At 43.6% G+C, this 26,049-nt stretch overlaps 1 protein-coding gene across 4 annotated transcripts in view; it reads right to left on the reverse strand.

Annotated features, from left to right (window-relative positions):
• Window positions 1-26,049, reverse strand: part of NHLRC2 (NHL repeat containing 2) — a 71,796-nt gene that overhangs the window by 32,462 nt on the left and 13,285 nt on the right. For 3 of the 4 annotated variants that reach the window (XM_053312065.1, XM_053312063.1, XM_053312064.1), the window contains exons 3-5: window positions 24,573-25,028; window positions 13,912-14,033; window positions 3,336-3,465 (exon numbers count right to left, since the gene is read on the reverse strand). In XM_053312065.1, the coding sequence (XP_053168040.1) occupies window positions 3,336-3,465; window positions 13,912-14,033; window positions 24,573-25,028 (708 nt within the window). The remainder of the gene's footprint in view (window positions 1-3,335; window positions 3,466-13,911; window positions 14,034-24,572; window positions 25,029-26,049) is intronic. The other variant, XM_053312066.1, reaches the window with a different exon arrangement.

Here is a 26,049-nt window from a genome sequence, read left to right on the forward strand (position 1 = left end):
TCCGTAATGGAGCTGGCAGGCATGTGGGCGGCCAGTTCAGCCACCTGCAGCCGACTGACGGGTTGTCTGTGAGGAGAGCGGGCTAAGCCCGCCCTCCTCGCAAACCCCATCTCGGCGGTTCCTACTGATTGTGGGAACCACCTCAATATATAAAGGTTTCACTTTTTACTGTATATATATCAGAGTTGTTATAAAAAAGCCATTTTTGGAATTATTGCGGCATATCTCAGGAGACAAGATAATCAGGAACTTTGGTAAATTAGCCATGCAAAAGCGCCTTTAAAGTTTATCTCATCCCTGCTTTGTATGTTAAAAACAAATACACATAGTTTAAGACTGGTGTTATCCAGTTTTAGGCAACATACTTGTATGAGGAAGAAAAGTAATTCACTGCAAGGTCTTTCTAAAACAGTAATAAATTGCTCCACTTGCGTGGGAGATTACCTTTGGCAGTGTTCCCTCTAACAGGGATTCCCAGATGTTATTGGCTACAACTCCCAGCATCTCCAGCTGCAATAGCCTTTGATTGGGGATTATGGGAGTTGTGGTTAACAACATTTGGAAATCCTTGTTAGAGGGAACACTGACCTTTGGTTGTGATTTTTTTTTTAACCATCACATTTTTCAATTCTGAATTCTGAATAAATTGAAAGAGCCTCTCTAACTGATCAACCTGACACTAGCTGCCAATTAGTTAATGAACAACTTGTTTTCTGAAGTATTTAGAGCAAGAGCAACACCATTACCAGCATGTCCTTCAGCTTCAGAATATGGTGAGAAAAGGTGAGGGACAAGGATTGAAGAGCACTGATTCAAGAGAATTGGTATAGTAAACACCGATGATAAATAAAGAGAACAAGAGTGCATTCAAAAGGATCCATTCATAAACACAGCAAGTTAACAAACTCAGAACTGGGATCCAAGAGATAGCCAAGCACTTGAAAGCTCAATTCAAATAGCTTTGTGCCAGTGAAGGTCAGATACCCAAAAAGAGGCAAAATCCCAGAGAACATGAACGTGGAAGAAAAGAGTTTGTAGAGTTATTATCTAAATAGCAACTTTTGAAAAGGTGCTCAATTTACTGCAATTCATTAAACAGCAAAGTACAACTCTCAGATAACATGCAGAACAAAAGTCATAATTATCAAATCTTTCCAAAACAGAAACTGTGCATATAGGAAGAAAGGATGAACCAGAGCACAGATCACCATCAGTCAATTAGTCATCACCTTTTTGCATATATTAGAGAGATGAGTTCGGATATGCTGGACAATCTGATTGTAGCTCCTTGCATACAGTATTATACGGCAGGCTGCCTGCCCACTGACTGCCTCAGTCTCAGCAAAACCCTATCCCACCTCATGTTACCTTTTCCAATATTCATACATGCCCTGTTTCACAGTATTATTTAAAAACCATCTTCCTAAGACAGCAGAGACTACAAGTTTTAATAGAGTTTACTTAAAACCATGTATGCTAGCGATGTCTTTATAAATAAATGTTCATGGTGCATCAGAAAGCTTGTATTTTGGAATCTGAGGCACACATTTGTATCACAAAGTCAGGTCATAGCTCAGAGAGAATGTAGCTTTCAAGAACATTTCACACTTCAATCAAAAGTGCATTTAGCACTGTTTGCTTTCAACAGTACTGAATAAAAATAGAAGAGGGTGGTACAGCAAACTCAAAAGTACATGATCATTAATAAGGAACATTAAGACTCCAGCACTATGCATATAACATAATTCAGGAACTCTAAAGTAAGAATATAAAGCACAAAACAAAAAGGGGGAATTTATTAATTCTAACATTGATTACATGCATCATCTTCAGAGATATGCTAGCAACCACTTTTTGGAGTGGCAGAAACATGAATTCAAATGGGATACACTTGAAGCTGAAAAATACGTTTTTCTTAGGAAGATAAACTTCTGTCTTGATGCTTGAGGCTCCAGCATCTGTTGTGAGAAGGTCAGTATATTTTAGCCTTATAACTTATTCAAGACCATGTCCTTTTTAACTTTCTGTATATCTTCTTTTATTTTTATTTAGGGTTGTTGAAAGCAAGCAGTACTAAATCCACACTTGATCCACTATAACTGAGGATCCCAGCCACGTATATATGGATGTCTAAGAAAGCGAGTCCATTATCTAATTTGAGAGCTTGCTATGAGGAAACACTAATGTAGCCTCGAGCAAAGTCAATTGCTGCCTAAAATGAAGAGCTGCTTTTTTATTTTCCCACAGTATGCAAGATTTAGACTGCACAAAACCTATACAATGTTCTTCACCCCAAAGAGAGTTCTGGATTTTGGAACAGTAACTATCAATCTGTTACATGTTTACCTAACCACAGAAATTCAGTCCTCAGTCACATTTCCTAAGTGTGATCATTCAAAATCCCTTGGACTTATAATTTTGACACATTGCAATTTAGAATGACACTGAATCAATATTTAAACTCGTTTCCACACAAAGTTAATAAGCCTGATAGGGCAATGATTTATCTTAACCACATATCCAATGCTATGGACTTACTTTCCTGAACTGTATAGACAAATAAAAGCTCAGCAAGGATACTATCTTATTCAACAAATAAATACCTACAAAACACAAGACAACATTCAGACTAATGAAGTGCTTGACTTATTGCGGAACGGGGCAAGATTTCTGTCAATCTCCCCTTTGACACCTAAAAATGTTTCTAAAGGTTGTGCAGTCCTCAGTGACATATCTGTGGGAGTCACAGGCTTCCTTACTTTCATGCTTAAACAGCTGGGCTTTTGGCATTAACATAAAAGGAACAAAAACATTGAAAAAAATAGATGACTGGCATAGTTAAATGTGAATTTATCCATTATCCATTCTGTTATCCATTTGGGATAGTAGCCTGAAACACATGGGCACAAGACCTGCTCTTGAATACATTAAATGTTATAAAATTTAAAAAAAATGTTCTTTTAAGAGCATTTCTTGTGACATGTTTTTCTACCTCATGAGAAATATATCAATGTTATCAGCACAATAAAAGATCCACCCTCCTGTGTCTGGGTTTTTTTTTTGTTTTTTTTTTTAAGACCAGCAAAAGGATTTATGCTTTTGGTATATATACTGTATCTAGTACACAGGTCTTGTTAATTTTATAACAATAGTCATTCAGGGTGTGGAATCTGGTAGTCAGCCACAGAGAGGTGCTACTGAGGGATAATCATTTGTGGCCTAAAGCACTCTGACAGCAGGGCTAAATGAAGCAGCCTCTAAAGCAGACTGTCAAAGTTAGTAAAATAATCCCACTATAAAGATGGAAGTATGGTATATATCTTCATAAAAAGTACCTGAGGTTCCAAAAGCTACATCCCACGGTGAACTAATGGGCTGTTCCTCGCCTTTGGCCCCTCCTTCCTTATCCATGCCTTGTATTCCAGTTCCTGCAACAGTGCTCACCATTTCCATCTGCAGGTCAATCTAGGAGAAAATAGTGACCTAAAGTGAATTTGACTTGATCCATAAACACATATACCAGTCAGATAGCTGTAGAGCCTTTTTATTGCTATGTGCCGTGCCTAGAAAAATGTCTTCCATATTGTTTATCCATATTTTCCATATATTTATTTTAAATATGGTAGGATTTGGGGAGGGGTGAACGCAACTTTATTGCATTTCTCCATATAGCTCTTCACATGAAAGAAAAAAGGCAGCTGTCAGTGGATTACCCCTGCTAACTGGTAAAAGAGGCACCTTTTACCTTGGTGATTCTCTTTATTTAGCAGGGGGAAAGTAACTGGGCCTATCCACCCCCAGCACAGTATTTCCAATGACTGTTGCTGGTGTCTATCTTATGTTTCTTTTTAGAATGTGAGCCCTTTGGGGACAGGGATCCATCTTATTTATTTATTATTTCTCTGTAAACCATCCTGAGCCATTTTTGGAAGGGTGGTATAGAAATCAAATTCATCATCATCATCATCATCCCCCAGTGAGGCACTACCTTGGCGTGGTTGTGGGGCTTGCGTGCTCTGAGGAAGGTGAGAGCTATGCCAGAGGTCCAACCATACTGGACAGGTCTCACCAGAGGAGCCAGACAAAGAGTGCCTCTCCCATCAACAATATGGTGAGACGTAACTTTAATAAATCTATACCGGATTGGTCGTCGCCCGGGTCAACAAGGACCGCGCCAGGTGCTGGAGTCCCTGGACATCTGGTGGCAAGTGGGCAACAGGACTCAGGATCTTCAGTTGCGCAACCAGGGCTGAAGACAGCAAAGTTACTGGAAGAAACGTCGCTTAACCGAAAAAAATATACGAAAAATGCCAACAAGGAAATAATGATCTGCTGTTACAAGTCTAGTCCAACTAGAAGAGGTTATTTAAAAAGAATGTACCAAATTTGGAAAGAGAAGCATCCAGATACAGAAATAACAGAACAAATGAGCCCCTGGTGAGCCCCTGGTGGCGCAGTGGTAAAACTGCCGCCCTGTAACCAGAAGGTTACAAGTTCGATCCTGACCAGGGGCTCAAGGTTGACTCAGCCTTCCATCCTTCCGAGGTCGGTAAAATGAGTACCCAGAATGTTGGGGGCAATATGCTAAATCATTGTAAACCGCTTAGAGAGCTTCGGCTATAGAGCGGTATATAAATGTAAGTGCTATTGCTATTGCTATTGCTAACAAAGGCTAGCAGACCAGAGAAGATTCATAATAAGAAATAAAGTATTGACAGGAGTTGAGCTGGAAGAACTGCAAAGAGCAACACAGGCTCAAGAGATGGAAAAAGAATTACCACCAACTGAAGCAGTTGCTCAGGCGCAGGTGGAGGAGGTGTTGGAAATAGAGGATGCCACTGTGGCTGAACTGTTTCAAAATCAAAACCAGGCAACCTCCCCTTTGCCTTCACCTCAAAAACCCAAAAGCCGTTTAACAGAAAAGCAACAAGAACTAAAGCAAAAAATAACTGAGCACATGAACCAAACAACCACCAGGGTTCAACTTCCAGCTCTAAAAACAGTTGCCAAAAAACAACTTGCTCAGGCATTAAAAGATGTCAATGTTGCACTTGCAGAAATAACAACCAAGAATTTGCAAGAAACAAACCAACTAATGTACAGTGCAGCAACAATAACAACACAAGAGCTCGGATATAAGATCAATGGACCTGTCAAAAAAGAAAGTAGTACATCACCTAAATGGAAGATTAGATTAGAAAATAAAATCTCCAGGCTTAGATCAGATGCTAGTAAATTGAAAGATATGAAAGACAAGAAGCTGAAGAATGAAAACACCAAACAGTATCTGATCCAAAAATACCACCTAGATTCAAGGAAAATTAGAGAAGTCCTGGAAATAATAAAGCAGCAAATAACAGCAGTGTCAAAGAAGATTAGCAGATATGAAGCCAGAACTACACAACACAGGCAGAATCTCCAATTCCAGTCGAATCAGAGACGTTTCTACCAAAGCATAGAAGGAGAAACTGCAAGAAACCTAGAAACACCAAATAAAGAAGAAACAGTGCAATTCTGGGGGAAATTATGGGACAATCCAATAGATTATAATAAAAAAGCAGGCTGGATGAAAGAGGTCAAAAAATGTAACCAACAAATGCAAGATCTAATAATAACACCAGAATTATTAAGTGAAAGAGCAAAGAAAATTAAAAATTGGACTGCTCCAGGCGACGATGAACTGCATGGCTTTTGGCTTAAACACCTAACAAGCCTTCATAAACAACTATCAAAACAGTTCAATCACATTTTGCAAGGAGGTGATATTGAACAATGGCTAACAACTGGGAAAACTCATCTCATCATGAAAGACCCAGCAAAAGGTGCAGTTCCAAGTAATTATAGACTGATAACCTGTCTGCCAACCATGTTCAAATTATGAACTGGAATAATAGCAGATGAAGTGATGCAACACTTATTAACTAACAAACAGCTTCCAGGTGAACAGAAAGGAAATTGCCCAAACACCAGAGGCACAAAAGACCAGCTGCTGATTGACAAAATGATTTTAGAAAACTACAAGAGAAGAAAAACAAATCTAAGTGTTGCATGGATTGACGACAAGAAAGCCTTCGATTCATTGCCTCACACATGGATACTAAAATGTTTAGAAACAACTGGTGTCAGCAAAAACATTCAGATGTTTATAAAAAAAGCAATGAGCATGTGGAGTACACACTTAACAATCAATGGCAAGACACTTGGACAGGTTAGCATTAGAAGAGGCATTTTACAAGGGGACTCACTATCCCCTCTGTTGTTTGTAATCGCCATGACCCCACTTTCACAAATACTAAACAAAACAGGCCTCGGATACCAAACATCTAAAACATCCAGTAAAATCAACCATCTGCTGTACATGGACGATCTGAAGTTGTATGGAAAGTCCCAGTCAGAAATCGAATCACTGCTAAACACCGTCCGTATATTCAGTAGTGATATAGCAATGGAGTTTGGACTAGACAAATGTGGTTGTCTAATCCAAGTGTCTAATAATGAACAGAGGAAAAATAACAAAAACAGAAGGAATAGAACTGCCCAATGGAAGCAAGATCAAGAACCTGGTAGAGAAAGAACATTACAAATACTTGGGCATTCTCCAGGCTGATAACATCGCACACACTGAAGTTAAAAGAAAAGCAGGAAGTGAATACATCAGGAGAGTTAGGAAAATCCTCAAGTCCAAACTCAATGGCGGGAACACCATACAAGCCATAAACACCTGGGCTATACCTGTTATCAGATACACTGCAGGAATAATAGACTGGACCCAGGCAGAGCTAGAGACGCTAGATCGTAAGACCAGGAAAATCATGAACATCAATCATGCTCTGCACCCCCGCAGTGATGTTGACAGGCTATACCTCCCTCGCAGCTCAGGTGGAAGAGGAATGCTGCAAGTCCATCAAACAGTAGAGGAGGAGAAAAGAGGCCTTGAAGAATATATCAAGGACAGTGAAGAAGATGCACTTCAAATGGTCAGTAATGCGAAACTATTCAACACCAATGAAACAAAACAGGCCTACAAGAAAGAACAAGTCAAGAACCGAGCAGAAAAATGGAAAAATAAGCCCCTGCATGGTCAATATTTGCACAATATAAGTGGAAAATCAGACATCACCAAGACCTGGCAATGGCTGAAGAATGGCAACTTGAAGAAAGAAACAGAGGGTTTAATACTGGCTGCACAAGAACAGGCACTAAGAACAAATGCAATAAGAGCAAAAGTCGAAAAATCCACCACAAACAGCAAGTGCCGCCTTTGTAAAGAAGCAGATGAAACCGTGGACCACCTAATCAGCTGTTGTAAAAAGACCGCACAGACTGACTACAAACAAAGGCATGACAAGGCAGCAGGGATGATACACTGGAACATCTGCAAAAAATACAAGCTACCTGTAGCCAAACATTGGTGGGACCATAAAACTGAAAAAGTTGAACGTCTGCGTGCAACACCCTCCCCCATTCCTGTGACAACAGGTCTTTCTGAACAGGGAGACGCCTCCAGTCAAGTGCCAGAGTCGGAAACCAGGGTCTCCTGGGGCAATCAGCATAGCCCTGGCCCGATCCACTCTCAACTTGTTCAGGACCTTGGAAATGAGAGGGAATGGGGGAAACATGTACAGGAGCGGGCCCATCCAGGACCGAATGAAAGCATCCCCCACAGACCCCTCGCCCAAGCCCCCCCACCGGAGCAATACAGGGGACACTGAGTATTGTCCTGCGAGGCAAACATGTCCAGAGCTAGAACACCCCAATCTGCAAAATGTCCCTCAAAACCCCCTGATCCAGCATCCACTCGTGGGAGACCACGGTCTGTCTGCTCAGAGCGTCAGCCTGCACATTCAAGACACCCTGAATCTGCACTGCCTGTGGCGACACCCTGTTGTCCAGGCACCAATACCAAAGGTCTAGGGACAGCAATAGAAGACTCCTTGAAGAGGTACCGCCCTGGTGGTTCAGGTAGGCTTCCACCAATGTGTTGTTGGTCTGGACCAGAACCGAACTCCTCTGCAACAGGGGCAGAAACCCTTTGAGTGTGTTGAAAATCGCCAACAGCTACAAGTAATTGATGTGATGATTCCGCTCCTCTGGAGACCAGTGCCCACTCATATGAAGGCCGTCCAGGTGAGCACCCCAACTGAGCTCTTATGCAGCCATCATGACTATACGGGAGTGAGGAGGCACCTGAAAAGGGGCACCAATGCTTAGGTGCCAGACACTCGTCCACCACCGGGATATTGCCCTCACCCTAGAAGGGGGGATATGCCGGAGATGACCTGGATCCCGAAGAGGATCAAACACGTCCAGAAACCAGCGCTGAATGACCCTCATCCAAAGACGGGCACGAGGCAAAACATAAACGCTGGACGCCATATGCCCCAACAGGTGCTGCACAGAGAGCATAGTTTGCGGGTCTCCCGCCAAAAAGGTGACTGCCAGCTGTTGGAGAGCCACGATGCGGGCCATTAAAAGGAAGACCTTTTCCAGAGTCATGTCAAAAATCAGTCCGTTGAACTGAATCTGCTGGGTAGGCTCCAAATGAGACTTTTTGATATTTATTTGGAACCCCAAACTTTGGAGGGTATCAACCACGAAGCTCAGGGCTTCCCAAGCTGCCTGCAGGGTACTTGCTGCTATCAACCAATTGTCGAGATATGGCAGGACTTGTAGGCCATGTTCTTGCAGGAACGCCACCACTGGAGTAAGGCACTTTGTGAACACGCGAGGCGCCATGGCGAGGCCAAACGGTAGTGCCTTGCATTGATAGGTGATCCCACCTACCTGAAACTTCAGGAAATGCCGATGCTGTGGCCATATAGACACATGATAATAAGCATCCTTTAGGACCAATGTGACCATCCACAGGCCCTTGTGGAGGACAGCCATGGTGTTCGGTACCGACAGCATTCAAAACTGTTTGTAAACAAGATGTCGGTTCAGAGCCCTTAAGTCCAAAATAGGGCGCCAACCCCTGTCCGGTTTTGGTACCAGGAAATACTGGGAAGAAAACCCGGTGCTGTTTGGATTTGACACGACCTCTATTGCATCTTTTCCCAACAGAGCGGTGACCTCTTGATCCAATTCTGGTGTACGAGGGGTCACCACAGTCCCAGAGATGGGATGCAGTCCTGAAATTCCAGGTCATAGCCCATACATACTACTGTAAGGACTCACTGATCCGTGGTCATGCTTTCCCAAGTCTCTGCGAAGGGGCTCAGATGAGTCCCAAAGCGCCCCAAGTCATTGCTTCTTGGGCTGGACACTGGTGTGGGGTTTCTGGAAACCCGGTTTACTGGGCTGTCCGCCAGACTTGAATTTGGTGGTGAACTTGTTGGTCTGAAGGGACCGCTCCGAGGACAGATAACGGTGTGCCTGGGGCTTTTGAGCCTGGTGAGGCGACCATGTGGTAGCCTTCTGTGGTTTGGGCAATGAGGACGCGTAAGACATGGAATGTACTGTGTTCCTCAACTTTTGCACCTTCTCGAGCGTATCATCGGTCTGCTTCAAGAACAGGTTTGAGCCCTCAAAGGGCAAGTCGTCCACCCTGGCACAGGCCTCAAAATGCAGGCCTAAAGACCGAAGCCAAGCATGGTGCCTCAGTGCCACCGACGTAGCCATGACCTTAGCCACACACTCCACGGAGTGATGGGCAGAGTACAGTTCCTCTTTGGAGACTAAAACTGCCTCCCAAGGAAAAGACTTAGCAGCATCTCTTTTGTCCTGGAGAAGGAGATCCAGAAAGAGACTCACCTTCTCCCACAAGAAATGATTATATCGGGCATTGTAGGCCTGGTAGTTGGCTACCCTGGAGTGTAAGGCAGCAGCGGAATAAAGTCTTTTCCCAAAGGAGTACAATTTTTTGCCTTCTTTATCACTCAGGGCAGATTGGCCATGCCCCCGATATCGCTGCAGAGAAGCCTCCACCACAGTAAGTTAGGGACCGGGTGACTGCTCAAAAAGGCTGTGTCTTCTTGAAACTGAACACTATAAAAAATTTCAAGGCACCGATTAGGCTGAGAAAGTGTATTAGGTCTTTTCCAATGTGCTTTCACCACCTTCGGACAAGAAGGAACTGAAGACGGAGGTGCTCTACAGTCAGCTTTGTAGGATCCGCTATCGCTACGCCTTAAAGGACCAGTGAGCACCAAAACAGAGCAATAGTTTCTTCCGAGGGCCTCCTGCACAGGCACAGAAGACCCAGTTGTTAGGTACCATGGATCCCTACAGAGATCTCTGGATTTTAAAAGTTAAATATTAAAATACCAATTTTACTGAAATATTTCTGGAATTAAACGGTAAGAGGTCTGAACAGCAGCTGAGCAATTTTAGGGTCAAATAAGAAAAGAAATGGGGGGGGGGACTGAAGATAAAGATAATTTGAATTCTCATCTTTGTTCTATCTTATTTAAAGCAGTTGAATTGTTATCTTATGTGCGTGTGTTGCTGCCAGGTTACGTTTTGAAAAATATTGGATTGGATGCTAGCAGAAATATCTACACGCAAAGAATGGGAAGGGAAATTAAACCTTTTTGCCATAAAGGCAAAACTGACAGATTGTGTAAGAGTGAAATATGAGAGGGAGAAGAACAACAGTTTTAGAAATAACTGTAGTAAATTTACTGAATACTGGTAAAACAAACCATTCAGCAAATTGTATTAATCAACTTTTTGATACTTTACGATTAAAATGCATTTAAGGTAAATTAATTTTCTTCTAAAATATTTTTTGAGTCTTTTTAAAAGTAGTATAATATTTAGTACATGCAATATATATTTATTTGTAAAATATTTTTAATAAATTATTAAAAATATTATTTAATATTATTTAATAAAATATCAATTAAAATATATATGAGGTCTGAGTAGTGAAGAGTTATAGCAATTGTTTTTCATTTTTCTTGAATCAAGCAGCAAGTGCTGGCTTGGGCATCTTGATTACTCTAGCTTTGCCAAGATAAATCCAGAACATGTGAATCAAATTACAATCAATTAGTTTGTTTATTTGGCCATAGGCCTATCAAAAATATTTGATTCAAAAACTAGGTAGTTAAACAATGACATAAAAAATTCATGGGACACTCAAAAACAGAAACATTGGCTCATAATAATTCAGAACAATGAGGCACATTGCATCAGCTTGCCACATACATAGATGGCAAAAACTAAAAAAGCTAGCTACTTTCCTTATATAGGGCCTGGTATCAGCTAGTACATTTTTTTCATAGAACCCCAAAGATCTCCCAGGATAAGCCATAAGTAATGGCTGAACATTGCACGCAACAGAAGAAGAATCAGTCAAGGCTCTAACCAAACTATGCCAGCAAATTTGGAGAACAACACAGTGGCCAACAGATTGGAAGAGGTCAGTCAACATACCCATACCAAAGAAAGGAGACTTAACAGATTGTGCAAGCCATCGCACAATATCCTTAATTTCACATGCTAGCAAAATAATGCTCAGGATCATCCAACACAGATTAGAGCCTTACGTGGAAAGGGAAATGCCGGATGTTCAAGATGGTTTCAGAAAACAAGAGGAACAAGAGACACCATTGCTGATGCACGCTAGATAATTGAGAAAGCCAAAGAATACCAGAAAGAAGTCAATATATGCTTTATTGACTACAGAAAGGCTTTTGATTGCATTGACCATGTCAAGTTGTGGAATATGCTTAAGAAAATGGGCGTCCCAGAACATCTCATTGTTCTCATGAGATACCTATACACAGGACAGGAAACCACAGTCCAGACAGAACATGGTGAAATAGACCGGTTCCAGATCGGCAAAGGACTAAGACAAGGCTGTATACTTTCTCCTTGTTTATTCAGTTTATATGCTGAACATATACTGAGAGAAGCTGGACTAGAAGAAGATGAGCGTGGTTTTAAAGCTGGAAGAAGAAACATCAATAACCTGCGCTACACTGATGACACCACTCTGATAGCTGAGAATGCGGATGATCTGTAAGCTCTAGTAATGAAAGTCAAAGAGCACAGTGAAGAAATGGGACTACAACTAAATGTCAAGAAGACTAAACTAATGACAACGGGTACAGCAACCAGCCTCAGAACTGACAATGAAGACACTGGAGTGGTAGATGGCGCCTGTCTTTTAGGATCGACCATCAACAGTAAAGGATCCAGCAGTCAAGAAATACGCTGCAGACTAGCACTTGGTAGGGTTGCAATGAAGGCCTTGGAAAGGATATTTAGATGCTGTGATGTGTCTATACCTACAAAGATTAGAATCATTCGGACCATGGTTTTCCCCGTGACACTCTATGGATGCGAAAGCTGGACTCTGAAGAAGCAAGATAGAAAAAACATTGATGCTTTTGAACTTTGGTGCTGGAGACAACTTTTGAGGATATTATGGATAGCCAGAAAAACAAACAAATGGATCATAGAACAAATCAATCCAGAATTTTTACTCGAGGCACAAATGACCAGGCTCAAACTATCATACTTTGGACACATTATATGAAGACCCAGCTCCCTTGAGAAGTCCATAGTGCTGGGAAAAGTTGAAGGCAAGAGAAGAAGAGGACAACCAGCAGCAAGGCGGATGGGCTCGATCACTACAGCAATGAATGCACCACTGAGACCTTAAAGGCCAAGTTGAAGACAGATCATCTTGGAGATTATCTATGTGGTCGCTGAGAGTCGACACCGACCTGACGGCACTCACTCACCAATCAATCAATCAATCAATGGCTGAATAAATATATCATGTAAACCACGACAGAGGTTACAACAAAAGGATCAATACTTGGACCAAGTCTTCAACCTCCCAAGACCCACATGGACAAAGATGTTCTGCAATAGGAATTCTGGCCATGTGGCCTGTCAACACCAGCAGATGGTAAAACATCTAAGCTAGCAAGTGATAAATCTTATATCTGTCAAGTTTGATAAATAAGGTGCTGGAATGAGGAAGAAGAAAGATTAGGACAACAACGCTTCATAGCAGAGGCCAATGGATCAAACTATGGGAAAGAGGGCATTGGTATGTGATACACAGACGGCCCTCTTATCGCGGGGGCTATATACCACCGCAAATGCCGAAACTGCAGTAAATGAAAGCTTGTGCCTATGGGAATGATGGGGTTCATTTCCCTGGTAAATTAAAAAGTACTAGAAATCCCACCCAAAAGGGGGAGGGACCAGAAATAAGAGAGTACAGCACTGTACCTTGGCCACTCCAGGTTCTACAGTAATGGCTCCAAAAAACAAAACTATGCTCCAAATTCCACCAAAACACACCCCAACATAGCTCCACACTGCTTCCAAGCTGGAAATGCTGCCAGAAGTGTGAAATGTGTGCACAGGAAACACAAATGGCTGAAATTTGTGGTTTCAATTGTGCAGGATGCAGCATGTAAGCACTGAGTGGACTAGATTACTGTTCCCCATTTCAACTATGATTCTATGGTGAGTATGATTGACTATGGTTTGATATTCTACACGTAGAATGTGCCAAGCAAGACATGCCCTGTGTTGATCTTGCAGCAATCTTTGTTAAGACTATGATCCTGGAAATGAATAAATGCAGTCTTGCTTATATTCCTATATGTTTCTCAGGAAAAAGGGAGACAAAACACATGGTTCCATAGAGCCAAAATATCATTATTTTAAATCTAAAAATGGAACAAAGAAATCATGGCACACAATATTATTATTGCATTCCTTTCTCTTTAGGAAAGTGTTAAATTGTTGTATGTCATAGCGTGCCATAAAAGCATATCTGAAGAGAGAGAGAGATCGTTTCAAATTCTTTGAAAATATACATATAAATATTGAACAACCTTTAGCTGCATTGTGTAATTCTTGAATGATGGCTTTGACGTCAGTTTCTATCTGTGGAACTGGGAAGATAATTTTTAATGTTTCTGAATTATGAAAGTTTACCTTCCTGATCAGATGGTTTTCTGTATCTGCTACGTAAATAATATTGTTTTTTATAGCCACCCCCTGTGGGGAACTGAATAACGCTTCTGAAAATGGTCCATCTTTTCTTCCACTGTTTGGTCCTTAACAGAACAGAAAACAAAACAATTAGCAGAAGAGTTTATATCAAAATATCAACAGACATATGGTACAGCTACTATGGAACTGGGCAGCAATCCTTGATCCCCTTTTAAGCAGAAGCCTAACTTTGTGTAGTCAGGCCCGTCCTTTGAGTGGGGCGATTGCACTGATCCCCAGGCCTCAGGGCCAGGCTCAACCACCCCTGCATTTCCTGTCAGCTGTCCTCTGCCCCACTCAGTCTCTAACACGCGCAGTGCTAAAGAGTTCCATGCTTCCTTCCTTGTTCGAGTAAGGAGAGAGGTGACTGAAATTCCCAGTGCTGCACGAGCTGGATACTAAACAGAGGCATGCATACACCCTGATTAGGCATGAGGGTGCATGTGCGCCTCTCATTTAGTAACTAGCTTGCATGTTGCTGGGAAGTTCGCCTCTTTGCTTGCTCAAACAAGGAAAGAGGAGAACTTCCCAGTGCCATACAAGCTGGATATTAAATGAAAGTAGTGTGCACCCTGCTTCAAGGCGCATGCATGCTTCTTATTTAGCATCCATCTCATGTGGCCCTAGGAACACAAAGCAGCAGCAGCAAACACTGTACACTCTTATATAAACCTGGGCGAAGAGCCACATTTTTACTTTCCCCCTAAAAACTGTGGTGGAGGCTGAGGAGTGGATGCCAGCCAGGAGAGCACTCCAAAGCTTGGGGGCAATGACTGAGAAGGCCCTGTCCCACGTGCTTGACAGCCAAACCTCTCTCACCGTTGGCACACAGCAGAGTACCCTCCAATGATCTTGTCAAGTGGGCAGAAACCTTTGGGAGCAGGTGGTCCTTCAGAGATCTAGGGCACAAACTGTTAAGGGCTATAAAGGTCAAAACCAGCACTTTGAATTGGACCCAGAAACAAATTGGTAGCCAATGCAGCTCTTTCAGAATGGGTATAATAAGATCCCAGCAGGCAGCTCCAGATAAAATCCTAGCTGCCGAATTTAGCACTAGCTGCAGTTTCTGAGTATTCTTCAAGAGCAGCCCCACTTAGAGCATGTTACAGTTGTGACGCGAATAAGGCATTGGTAACTCACAGAAGGCCAGATCAGCCTTCTCAAGAAAGATATGCAGCTGGTGCATTAGTCAAAGCTGTGCAAAAACACCTCTGGCCCCCACCTCCACCTGAGCATCCAATAGCAGAGCCAGGCCCAGTAGTACACCCAAGCTGCACACTTGCTCTTTCAAGGAGAGTGCAACCCCATCAAGAACTGGTTCAATCTGTCATCCTGGTTTGCTCTCCTACCGATCAACAGCATCTCTGTCTTGTCTGGATTCTATCTCAGTTTACTAGCCCAACTCCAGCCCCCGATTCAACCACTGGCTCCCTTGGATCAGATGATAAGGAGAGATAGAGCATATTGCTGACAACTCAGTCCAAGTCCCTGGATGACCTCTCCCAATGGTTTCATGCAGATGCTGAACAGTATGGGGGACATAACCAAATTCTGCAGGACCCCACAAGCCAAAGGCCAAGGAGTTGAGCGGTAGTCCCACAACACTACCTTCTGGACCTTTCCTCCCAAAATAGGACTGAAGCTACTCCAAAGCAGTGCCTCAAATCCCTGTACTCAATAGGAAGTCCAGTAATTGTTCAGGTTGGAGAGGTCAAGGGAAAACTTTAATAGTGGTCTCCCCATCACCTCAAAATGGCATTCTGCCCTCAGGTTGATAACGCATCGAATATAGCTTCCAACCATGTGTCCGTACCCTGCCTGGCAGATTTTATTGGCCATGAAGGGCAAGGCTCTAGAGTGTAGGACGTTGCCTGCACATGGCCCAGGATCTTGTCCTGGGTGCACAAACTGAAAATAATCCAACACAATAGGACCAGAGGCACATCTGCTGGAATTGCAAAAATCCTGGAGTCCAAATTGGCACGGATGCAAGCAACTTTGTCTGCAAAGTGGCATGCAAGCTGGTCACAGCAGGTTGTAGATGGTTCCTCCCCCATTACAGTATATAGGGGGATGTGTGAAGCAATAACTTTGCTATACAAAAAGCTCCACTGGTCTACACTGAGGAGATACAATGGAATAAAAACACAACTGAGTAGTCCTGGAATTATTTTCATATAATGTCTTATATAGGAGCCTAAATAAAAATCGGTAAAGTTGTACTAGGATTGGTTTTGCGCTGAAATGAATACTGTTTAGAAATGGACAATTTGTACTCCAGGAGAACAAGGTTGGTTGTGTGTGATATAGATATATAGAAACATCTATCTATATATTTAATTCTCTTAGCCAGCATGCATGCCCAGGATTTGGCGGTGGAACTCTTGTGACAAGCTGTGAGAGTTCAGGACTGAGGGAAACGCCGGTTGAGGGTTGGAGGAACCCGGAGGGGGAGCCCGAGGATGAGGGGGTTGCTGCTCCGGCAGCTGGGGGCGGCGAGAGGAGGAGGCGGGAGGCTGAGCCGCGCCTCAGAGAGGAGCCTGGCTGGGTGGGCAGTGGCAGCGGGCTCCCGAAAATGGCTGGGTGGAGGCTGGCGCAGCAACTGGGGCTGTTGTGGTGGGCATGGGGGCTGGGAGGGGAGAGAGCTGCAGAGGAGGCAGCCAGTGGGCGAAAATGACGGGGAGTGGACTGGGGTGGAAGCAGCTAGGAGAGACTAGCGGCACAGATGCTGTGCGCCGGTTCAGCTATATTGGATATTCTCTGGAAACAAAAACATTATAAATTCTCCTTAGAAAACAAAACTAGCAAGTATGTTGGATAATAAGAGTTGGTTCGGTTGTTACACAGAAAACCAGATTGCTTACCTGTAACTGATGATTTGGTAGTGATCCGTTGACATCCATAAGAATGGTATGGATGTCTGTGCAGATTCTGTGCCTGCACAGGAAGCTTGCAGCCAAATGCTATAGCTCCTTGAGGAGCCCATGCCCCGCCTCACATGCTCAGCATGGATGTTATTAAAAGAAAGAGCGGGACACCATTTTCCCAGTTCTTGGATGACCACCTACATAGACTATCGTCCACTGAAAAATAATGAGGTGAGTTCTCTTTTGAGTCATAATATAATGCACATTCAGCTACTGCAGTGGGGAGGCTAGGGAGGGACTTATGGATGTCAACGGATCACTACCAGATCAGTTACAGGTAAGCAACCTGTTTATCTGGGTTGTGATTCATTGGCATCCATAAGAATGAGTGTTTAGCTAGCTCCCTTAGGAAGAGGGTTATTGTAACAGCCTTTTTAACACACTTCACCCCAAGTTAGCTTCCGCTGCAGAGCAAAGGTCAGCAGCGTAGTGCTTTACAAAGGGCAGCTCCGAGGATCAGGTCGCCGCTCTGCAAAAGTCTCTGAAAGTTATGGTGGATAAGTGGGCTGCTGAGGTAGCATAGGCCTTAGATTATTTATTTTAACGTATGTTTATGCTGTCCAAAACTTGGGTCTCTGGGCGGTTGATGAGCCCTGATGGATTTTGGTAGCTCCACATTTTGCAGTATGTCAGCAAAATTAGCTCCACAAGCCAATGTGAAAGGCGTTGTCTTAATTTACAGTTCCCCTTTGCTCTCTCCTTTTAGGATAAAAATAAGTGTTTGGTTAACCTGAATGATTTTGTGTGGTATAGGTAAAATAAGAGAGACCTACGCATGCCATGTTTATGCATTGCCTTCTCCAGAGAAGTTGAGGTGTCTCTGAAGAAGGTGGGGAATATGATATCTTGGTTCAGATGGAAGTCAGTGACTATTTTCGGTAGGAACATATGGTCCATTCACATCACAACTTTGTCAGGGAAGAGTTGCATAATCGACACATCTATGTGCGAAGCTGTCAGCTTCCTCACTCTACGTAATGGCTATTAGAAATTCAGTTTTTAACATCACTAGTTTGAGATGAGCTGAGTTCATGGGCTCAAATGGCTCCGAAATCAATGCAGAAAGTTCTAGCAATATACTCCATTGTGTTATTGGTTCTCTGATTGTGGGGGTATAAATTAGACAAACCCTTCAAGAAACTCTTGCAATCTAGATGAGTAAACAGTAGCTTTCCATCCCATTCCAGATATTTAGAGGATAGAACAGCGAGGTGCACTTTTATGGACATATTAGCTAAACCTGATGTCAGCTAACATCTAACAGGTGTACTATAGGTGTACTTCTCTAATTGAGGGCTTTGAGAGAACAAAAACCATTAGCCTTTGCATACGTTCTGAACATTTTCCATTTTGTAGCATAGTTTAGTCTTGTGGACAATTTCCGCCGATTTAGTAGGATTTTGTTTAGAAGGCTATCCGCTACGCTGTGAGATACAGTGTGGCTATGTCTGGATGCAGTACAAGACCATGTCCCAAGAGAGAAGATCTGGGTACTTTGGGAGCCATCGGTACCTGTGATGTGACAGTCTGAGTACCAACAGAAACCAGGACTGGCGATACCACCAAGGTGTTATTAGTATGCATGATACCTGTATGGCAAGTAATTTGGCCACCACTCTGCCTATCAGTGGCTGTGGTGGAAACGTATAAATAATTCCTCTGGACCAGTCTATTCCTCTGGGAAAGCATCTCTCAGAGAATGAGGGTCGTGCCCTGCTTTGGAGCAGAAATTCTTGCACTTTGCATTTAATGATGTAGCGAACAAGTCTATCACAGGATAAGTCCATGCTCTGAATATTGGTCTTAGATATTTCATGTGAATCTCCCATTCATGTTGCTGCTTGTGTGCAAATGACCAACTGAGGCTGTCTGCTAATTTATTGTCCGTCCCCTTTATATGGATAGCCACAGGGTGAATCTTGTTGCATATGCACCAGTGCCAAAACTGTAGGCTCAGAGTGCATAAGGATCTTAACACTGTGCCACCTTGCCTGTTGATATAAGCAATGACAGTTGTGTTGTCTAGTTGTATTTGGACTATCTGACCTCTCAGGGTTGGTGAGAAGGCTGTCATTCCCATGAACACAGCCAGAGGTCCCAAAACTTTGATATGCAGACCTTTCTGTTGTCAGGTCCATTGAAGCCATAAGATCCAGAAAGCATTGGACCTGATGTGCAAGATGATTTGGTGGAGCCTGGAGCATGTGAACTAGGTCCTTGATGGCGTGGACAAGCTCCACTGGTAAGTATGCTCACTTTGTCTCCATGTTTAATACTGCGCCTATGAAGTTTAGGGACTGCACTGCTTCCCAGTTAGATTTTTTTCAATTTACTTGTATCTTCCAGATCTTGGAGAAGTGATAGTACATACAACATCTGAGAACTTAACTCTTCTCTGCCTTCTGATGCCAGCAGCCAATCATCTAGTTAAGGGAATATTGCTATCCCTTTCGTCCTTAGATGCACCACTGTATCAGATTATAGCCGTTGTCTCAGAGGAAGCTTACATGAGGGAAAGAAATGCTGAAAAATCCCTGCTGAGCTGCCTGAGTGGCTAGGCTTCTTAATACTATTCTGTATTCTTGGTAGGTTCAAAAATGGCTGCCACCGCTACCTTGTCTCCTTCCATGCTGTGGAGGCATTATCCACTGCCAAAGTATGCACAAGTGAAGAACTTGGCAAGGTGGTGGAAAGTATGGAAGCTGTATACGATGGTATTGCAGTCTTTGACTGTTGGGCCTTCTGTAGATTGTCACTGTGGTAATCATATGGTAAGCCTGGCGAGGTTACCCCCATGTCAGACTTTCCAAGTAGCCATGTAAAGGGAGTAGGAGAATGGTGCACAAAGCCATAAGAATGCCACTGGGTAGAAGAGGATTTGGGCCAGTTAACTGACACATGGTAAGTGCCTGGCCCGATGGTCTGAGCAAGCCATAAGGTGTTGTTTGAATACCCATAGAAGGCATCAATCGAGTTGCTGTGGATGCTGTAGTGACAATCACTACATTGTAGTCCACCTCTGGATCTTCTGTGGCCTAGGACAAGAAACCCTTAAAGTAGTTGTTGACGGAATGCTATTACTTGAATCCAGAATGGAGGGAAGAGTCTGAGCCATGGAATGATCAATTCCGGCTTTGAGAGCTTCAGCGTTGTCATTGATGTCAAATACTTGTGTCAGTGATGTCCCTCGACACCAAGGACTTGCTTCAGTGCAGTAATGACTGGTGTGTCAAATTTTGGTGAAGCCTCTGTATGTCGATACACTGGTGTTGATCGGGAAAGTGAACAGAAAGGCATCACAACAGAAGAAACTGATTTCAGACGTGGGGTTGTTGATGTCGAGTGTCTTATAATGGATGTGGATGGTCTTGATATCGATGGATTCAGAGTTGAAGGCTTCGATACTGACACACTCGGCATAGGTGGTCTGGAGGTTGATGCCGACTTGGGAACAAGGGGTGCATTTTCCAGCCCAGATGAAGAGGGTCTCTCTCTATCTCTCTATGTAACCTCATGGCTCCTATGTTTCTGGGGTGCTGCTGGCACTGAGGAGTCATCAGTTGAAGAGCCATGCCTTCTCCTCTCTTTATGTCGAGGGGGCAAACCTGTTGGAAGCTTGTAAGATAAGGTAGACACCAAGGTTATAGTCCCTGGCGTCAACAGCAATGCTGATACAGACTTCGATGTCGAAGGAATGGCTGGCATCATCATATAGAGTCGCATGCATCCTATGTGCCCAATTACTTCTAATTTGTTTTGAAAATGACAGACATATTTTGCATATAGTCGTGTTATGTTGTTCACTCAAGCAAATAAGAAAGAAGCTATGCTTATCTTGGGATGGAAGCTTAGCTGCGCAATCAGCATAGTGCTTTAATGACATCTTTTCCATGTCCGTCAAGAAGATGCAATCCTTAGTCTGCAGTCCAAGTCAAACCGAAAACGCAGATCGAAAAACCAAAACCAGTCAGTTTAGAGATTAGAACAGTCAAAAGGAGGTCCGTGTCCAAGGGATAAACCTTTCCCCCTATTGTTTTAGGAAAACTCTGTCAGAAGAAACCTATTTGCTCAAGGAGCTGTTGTGACGAGATATGATTGCTATGGCAGTCAAAAAGGAACTGGAGAAATGGCATCTAGCCCGTCTTTTATAACATCCACACTGAGTGCATGAGGCGTGGCATGGGCGCCTCAAGGAGCTATATTTCTCAGCCACAAGGTTCTTACGCAGGCACAGGAACCATTATTATGGATGCCAAGGGATCACAACCCAGATTCTTGGTTAAAGCTGGGCTCCTCAAGATGTCTGAGCCTAGGGAATATGTCTTCCCTTTCCCCACACCTGATGAGCTAAGTTAAAGTAAACTGAGATCGTTCATGACATCCAAACCCACAAATTCTGGTTTATTCTTGCCTATTTACTTCAAATAGGTTGAGATCTGTTCCCAAGGTTTGAAGTAAGTTACTGATTTATTTGAAGTAAATATGCTATGAAGTGAAATTGGTGGGTTTAGACATCACAACCAGTCTCTGTTTAACCTAGAGCAGAAGTGGATGTCCACACAGGAATGGAAGGGGGCAAGTGCACATTCCCACGACTCAGCATGGAGCTTGGTTTTAGCTGAGGTTCCACATGTCTGAACCAGCCTAAGACAATTGGAGAAGCTTTCTAAATTAAACTATTTGCTCATTTCTAAATAGACTGTTTAAAAGCTGTGGACTACACACAGGGCCGTACCCAAGGTACACCCCTCAGCCACACTCCTCCTTCACTGCGGCTCCTTTCCCCGCCCCTGCACTGCTGAGTATGCAGCACACAGAGTGCTAAGGAGTTCAATTGCTTCTCTCCTTGTTTGAGCAAAGAGAGAGGTGACTGAACTTCCCAGCACATCGCAAGTTGGATACTAAATAAGAGGCATGCGTGCACCGATTAGTGTTAATAAAACTGCTCTGGAGTGTTGGCTATGCATGCCTGACTAACTTTTGGGCTTGTGTGAGAAATCAGCGAAGTGAGAGAAAGCTGTTCATTACAGAATTTGTGCAAAGCTTGATGACAGAGTTGAAGTCAAAACATAATCAGATTTATTCAGGGTGATAGGTGTACAGAAAGGTTTTATTAGTTAATATTGTGTTGCATGATTAATAAGCAAAACGATAGTAGCTAATACCACCAATAATATTAAACTGAAGCTCATGAAGAGGCGTTTTAGCTTGAGATCCAACTTAAAATCAACTCAAGGCTGGCCAGAGAAATTGGCCTTTAGAAAACAACTTTAGACTTTAAAAAAAGCAAGGAGAGAAGGGATCAAAGGAGTTTGGAGCAGAGGTTGGTTAGTATACCTGTATTCTTTCCAATGGTGTGCAGGAAAATGGGATGCAAAAAGTGGAGACCCACAGGTCACTTACGAGTCCGAAAGCCAGTAAGAGTCTAAAGGTGGTCTGATCCCAGGAAACCAGTTCTCTGATGCAGCCAAGCGTGCTATGCAGACTGGGCCTGGAGACAGGGCCAAACTGCAGGTTGCAAGCGAGACATGCATGAGGGCCAAGGCACAGCCAGATGGAATAGCTGGTGCCCAGACACACAACATGCAATGGATGAATCTTGAGAAGAAGCACACTGCTTGATGGGGTTTGTAGTACAAATAGGCAGAAGTCTGCCCTGCAGCCAAATATGGACCATACCTCTTTGCTGAAAACGGTGGCATCTGTGGTGGACAAAAGAATACATTTTGTCTTGATCAATCTAGGTGGGTGTGCTCTAGAGCACAATGAAGTGAAAAGGTTTAGACAACCTGTATGTAAAACAATGGAATAGGTGGACTCAGAGCTTATCTCATGTCAGGAAGACCTTCTGGGTACAAGATGGTCTTCCTTAACACAATGATTTCTTTAACATAATGAGCACTTCCCCCATGCTTCATGCCAACCATTAACACGTATGTCAGAGGCATGAGCCTGCTGCAATCTTATCTATTCTTCCTGTGAAGGTGATTAGCTTAGAAGGCTAAACCTTTGTACCAACTTTGAGAAGAGTTTCAGCTACTCCTTTTAGAGAAATAACTTCTTGACTCTGGTCTACTCATCAACCTCATCTGTGCATGAACAGAGAGGGAGCATGGGGAGTAATCCCCCCTTTCAGTTGTATGTTAGGTTCGACCTGGAGTCACCTTCCCATGATGCCTGCTAAATTTGTCATTTGGTTAAGTAAGTTAGCCCATGTAGGCAAGTGGTTAGCCTGCGGTCCCACAAGTCAAAATCAAAACTAAAAGCCTGTAGTTACAAATCACATGCAGCGGTGCTGCTGGGAGCACCCAAACAGGCAGCTGCTTTAACATTAGGCATCAGAACACATGCATGCCTCTCATATAGTATCCAGCTTCCGCGGTGCTGGGAACTTAAGTAGCCACTCTCGGTGCTGGAATGAGGAGGGAAGCAATCAAACTTCTTAGCAGTGCATGTGCTGCATACTCAGCAAGGCCAGGGGCAGGGTGAGGAGCAGTAGCGAAGAAGGAGTGTGTCTGAGAGGGAGTGCCGCTCGCCCCAAGGCCAGCACCCTCCCAGGGCCATCCCTGATTTAGTCCACAGCTTTTAAACAGTCTGTTTAGAAATGAGCAAATAGTGTAATTTAGAAAGTTTGAATCCAGACAAGACAGAGGTCCTGTTGGTCAGTAGGAGAGCCAATCGGGATGAAGGGATTTGACTGGTTATGCACTCCCCTTGAAAGAGCACGTGTGCAGCTTGAGAGTATTGCTGGGCCGGCTCTGCTTTTGGATGCTGAGGTGGAGGCGGTGGCCAGAGGTGCTTTTGCACAGCTTCAGCTAGTGTGCCAGGTGAAGGGTTAGGCAACCCCAAGAACCCTTTAGAAAACCCCAAGAACCCTTTAGCTAGTGCAAAATGCGGCAGCTAGGATTTTATCCGGAGTTGACTGCTGGGATCATAATATACCCATTCTGAAAGGGGTATAAATAACAACAACAATGAAGTGTGGGGCTCCTATCATCAAGGCTCATACAATGCTACCATCTGTGCTAGTCTCTACACTTTATGAAGTGTGGTTTCTGTTAGGGTTTTGACCATATTGCTTGTAGGGACATGCACGAGCCAGTTCAGTGTCTCCTCTGGGAAGTGCCAAGCCGGCTTGGGTGCCAGCGTACGATCCGCTCCTTACCTGCTCTGTCCCACCACTTTTCTGTGTGCGGCACCCAGTCCCAAACCAGCAGCGCGCGGGTTGTGGCGCTGTTCCCTACAGCCTCCGCATGGCATTGGCATGGACATGGCTGGCACAATGTTGTGTGGAAGCTGCAGGGAACAGTGCCACAGCCCCACACGGCCAACTGGGACCAGGTGACACGCCTGGAAAAGCAGCAGGGGAGGAGCAGGTAAGGAACTCCTTACCAGCTTCTTAAGGAAACTACTCCCTTGCCCCCTGCCCGTGTATGAGCCATTTGTGCACATCTCTAATTGCCTGACCCTCAGCGAGTTTCTTCTGCTGTAACAGAGCTGTTCCAGAGTGCAAGGAAGCCCCACAAAATATTTGTGCTCTTGTGCAATAGTGCCCACACTTCAGAAAGTATGGAGACCAGCATGGGGGCTAGTGCTGCATGGGTGCTGATATGAGATTTAAGCTCTACCATGAAAGATGTACACACTAAGCCTTTAAAACGTTTTGGCTATTCTTACCTCCAATAGTGTGCAGCACTTGACCATTTTTTGTGACAACCAAAATCCTGTGATGTCCAGTGTCTGCTATTGCTATTCTGTCCATGGTACTGTCCACTGTGACTTTGCCAGGAAACAGCAAAGGAGAAGGTGGCAAAGCGTTTCTATAGAGCTGTGTTCTAATTGTACTACTGTTGATTTGTCCTTTCTCCCTGTAATACTTTAGTGCTATTGATGTAAACAGAAACAACTTTTCCTTGTGTCCTTCACCAATCAGAGTGAACAGCACATTTCCGCGAGGTCCAACAATAACCAGTGTTGGCCAGCAGGACACTTCTAGCTCATGCCAGAGGGTTGCATCGGCATCGTTTACTACAGGATGGGTGATATTGTATCTAAGAACAGCACTTTTGATGTTATCCAGAACCTTTTCATTAGGAAACTTTGCCGAGTGGACGCCCACAACAAGAAGACCATCTGAAAGCACACATTAAAAACATAACATTGAAAAGTATTTACAAACAATTTTTTAAAAATTGAATAAAGTGCAACTAAGACTAGCTTCATACGTTCCATATGTTTATAGGCCCTTGGGCAAAGATGCCCTCTTAACAGTCTTGTAGGATCAAGGCTCTACTACTGTGTTTCCTCGAAAATAAGACAGTGTCTTATATTAATTTTAGCCCCCCAAAATGCACTAGGGCAATTAGTGGTACATCAGAAATTACTGCTAGGTCTTACTTTCGGGGAAACAGGGTACTATGAATATTTATGTCTCTTTTCAAGGGAAAAAAAGTTCTCAAGGTGATTTACAAAGTCTAGTTGTTTCTCAGACTGATATGTGGACCACAAGGCATAACCAAGTTAATGGCAGTGTAGTCACCTTAAGTGGTGCAGTGGGGAAATGCTTGACTAACAAGCAGAAGGATGCCAATTCGAATCCCCACTGGTACTATATCGGGCAGCAGCGATATAGGAAGATGCTGAAAGGCATCATCTCATACTGCACGGGAGAGGCAATGGTGAACCCCTCCTGTATTATACCAAAGAAAACCACAGGGCTCTGTGGGCACCAGGAATCAAAATTGACTTGACGGCACACTTTACCTTTACTCTGCCTCAGCTGAAAACACTTTTCAATATCCCTGAATTGTCCAGAGAATTCTGGAGCATGCAGTGTTTTGTGTGGTGGCAGGACAGCTAAAAGGCCCAGTGAAGTTAACTTTTCCACAACTGAACTGTAGTGTTGCTCACTGAAGAGGTAAACTAGTAGGATAGAGCACGTGGGTCCTCTGGAGAAAGAATGTCTGTGATTCTGTCTGTCATGTACAAGATTTGGCTGAACGAAGTTGCAACACCACGGGCTTAAAGCTGGAAGTATGCTACAGTCTGTCTATCGATGAAGCCAGAGTCAGGGTAGAGCCCAACTTAATGCATAAGGTAGGGTTTGACAAATCCCAGGTGCCAAGGAGATGTGGCATCTAGAAATTTAACTGCA

This window comes from Hemicordylus capensis, chromosome 3, assembly GCF_027244095.1.
Source record: "Hemicordylus capensis ecotype Gifberg chromosome 3, rHemCap1.1.pri, whole genome shotgun sequence".
In the NCBI taxonomy this organism is placed as follows: domain Eukaryota; kingdom Metazoa; phylum Chordata; class Lepidosauria; order Squamata; family Cordylidae; genus Hemicordylus; species Hemicordylus capensis.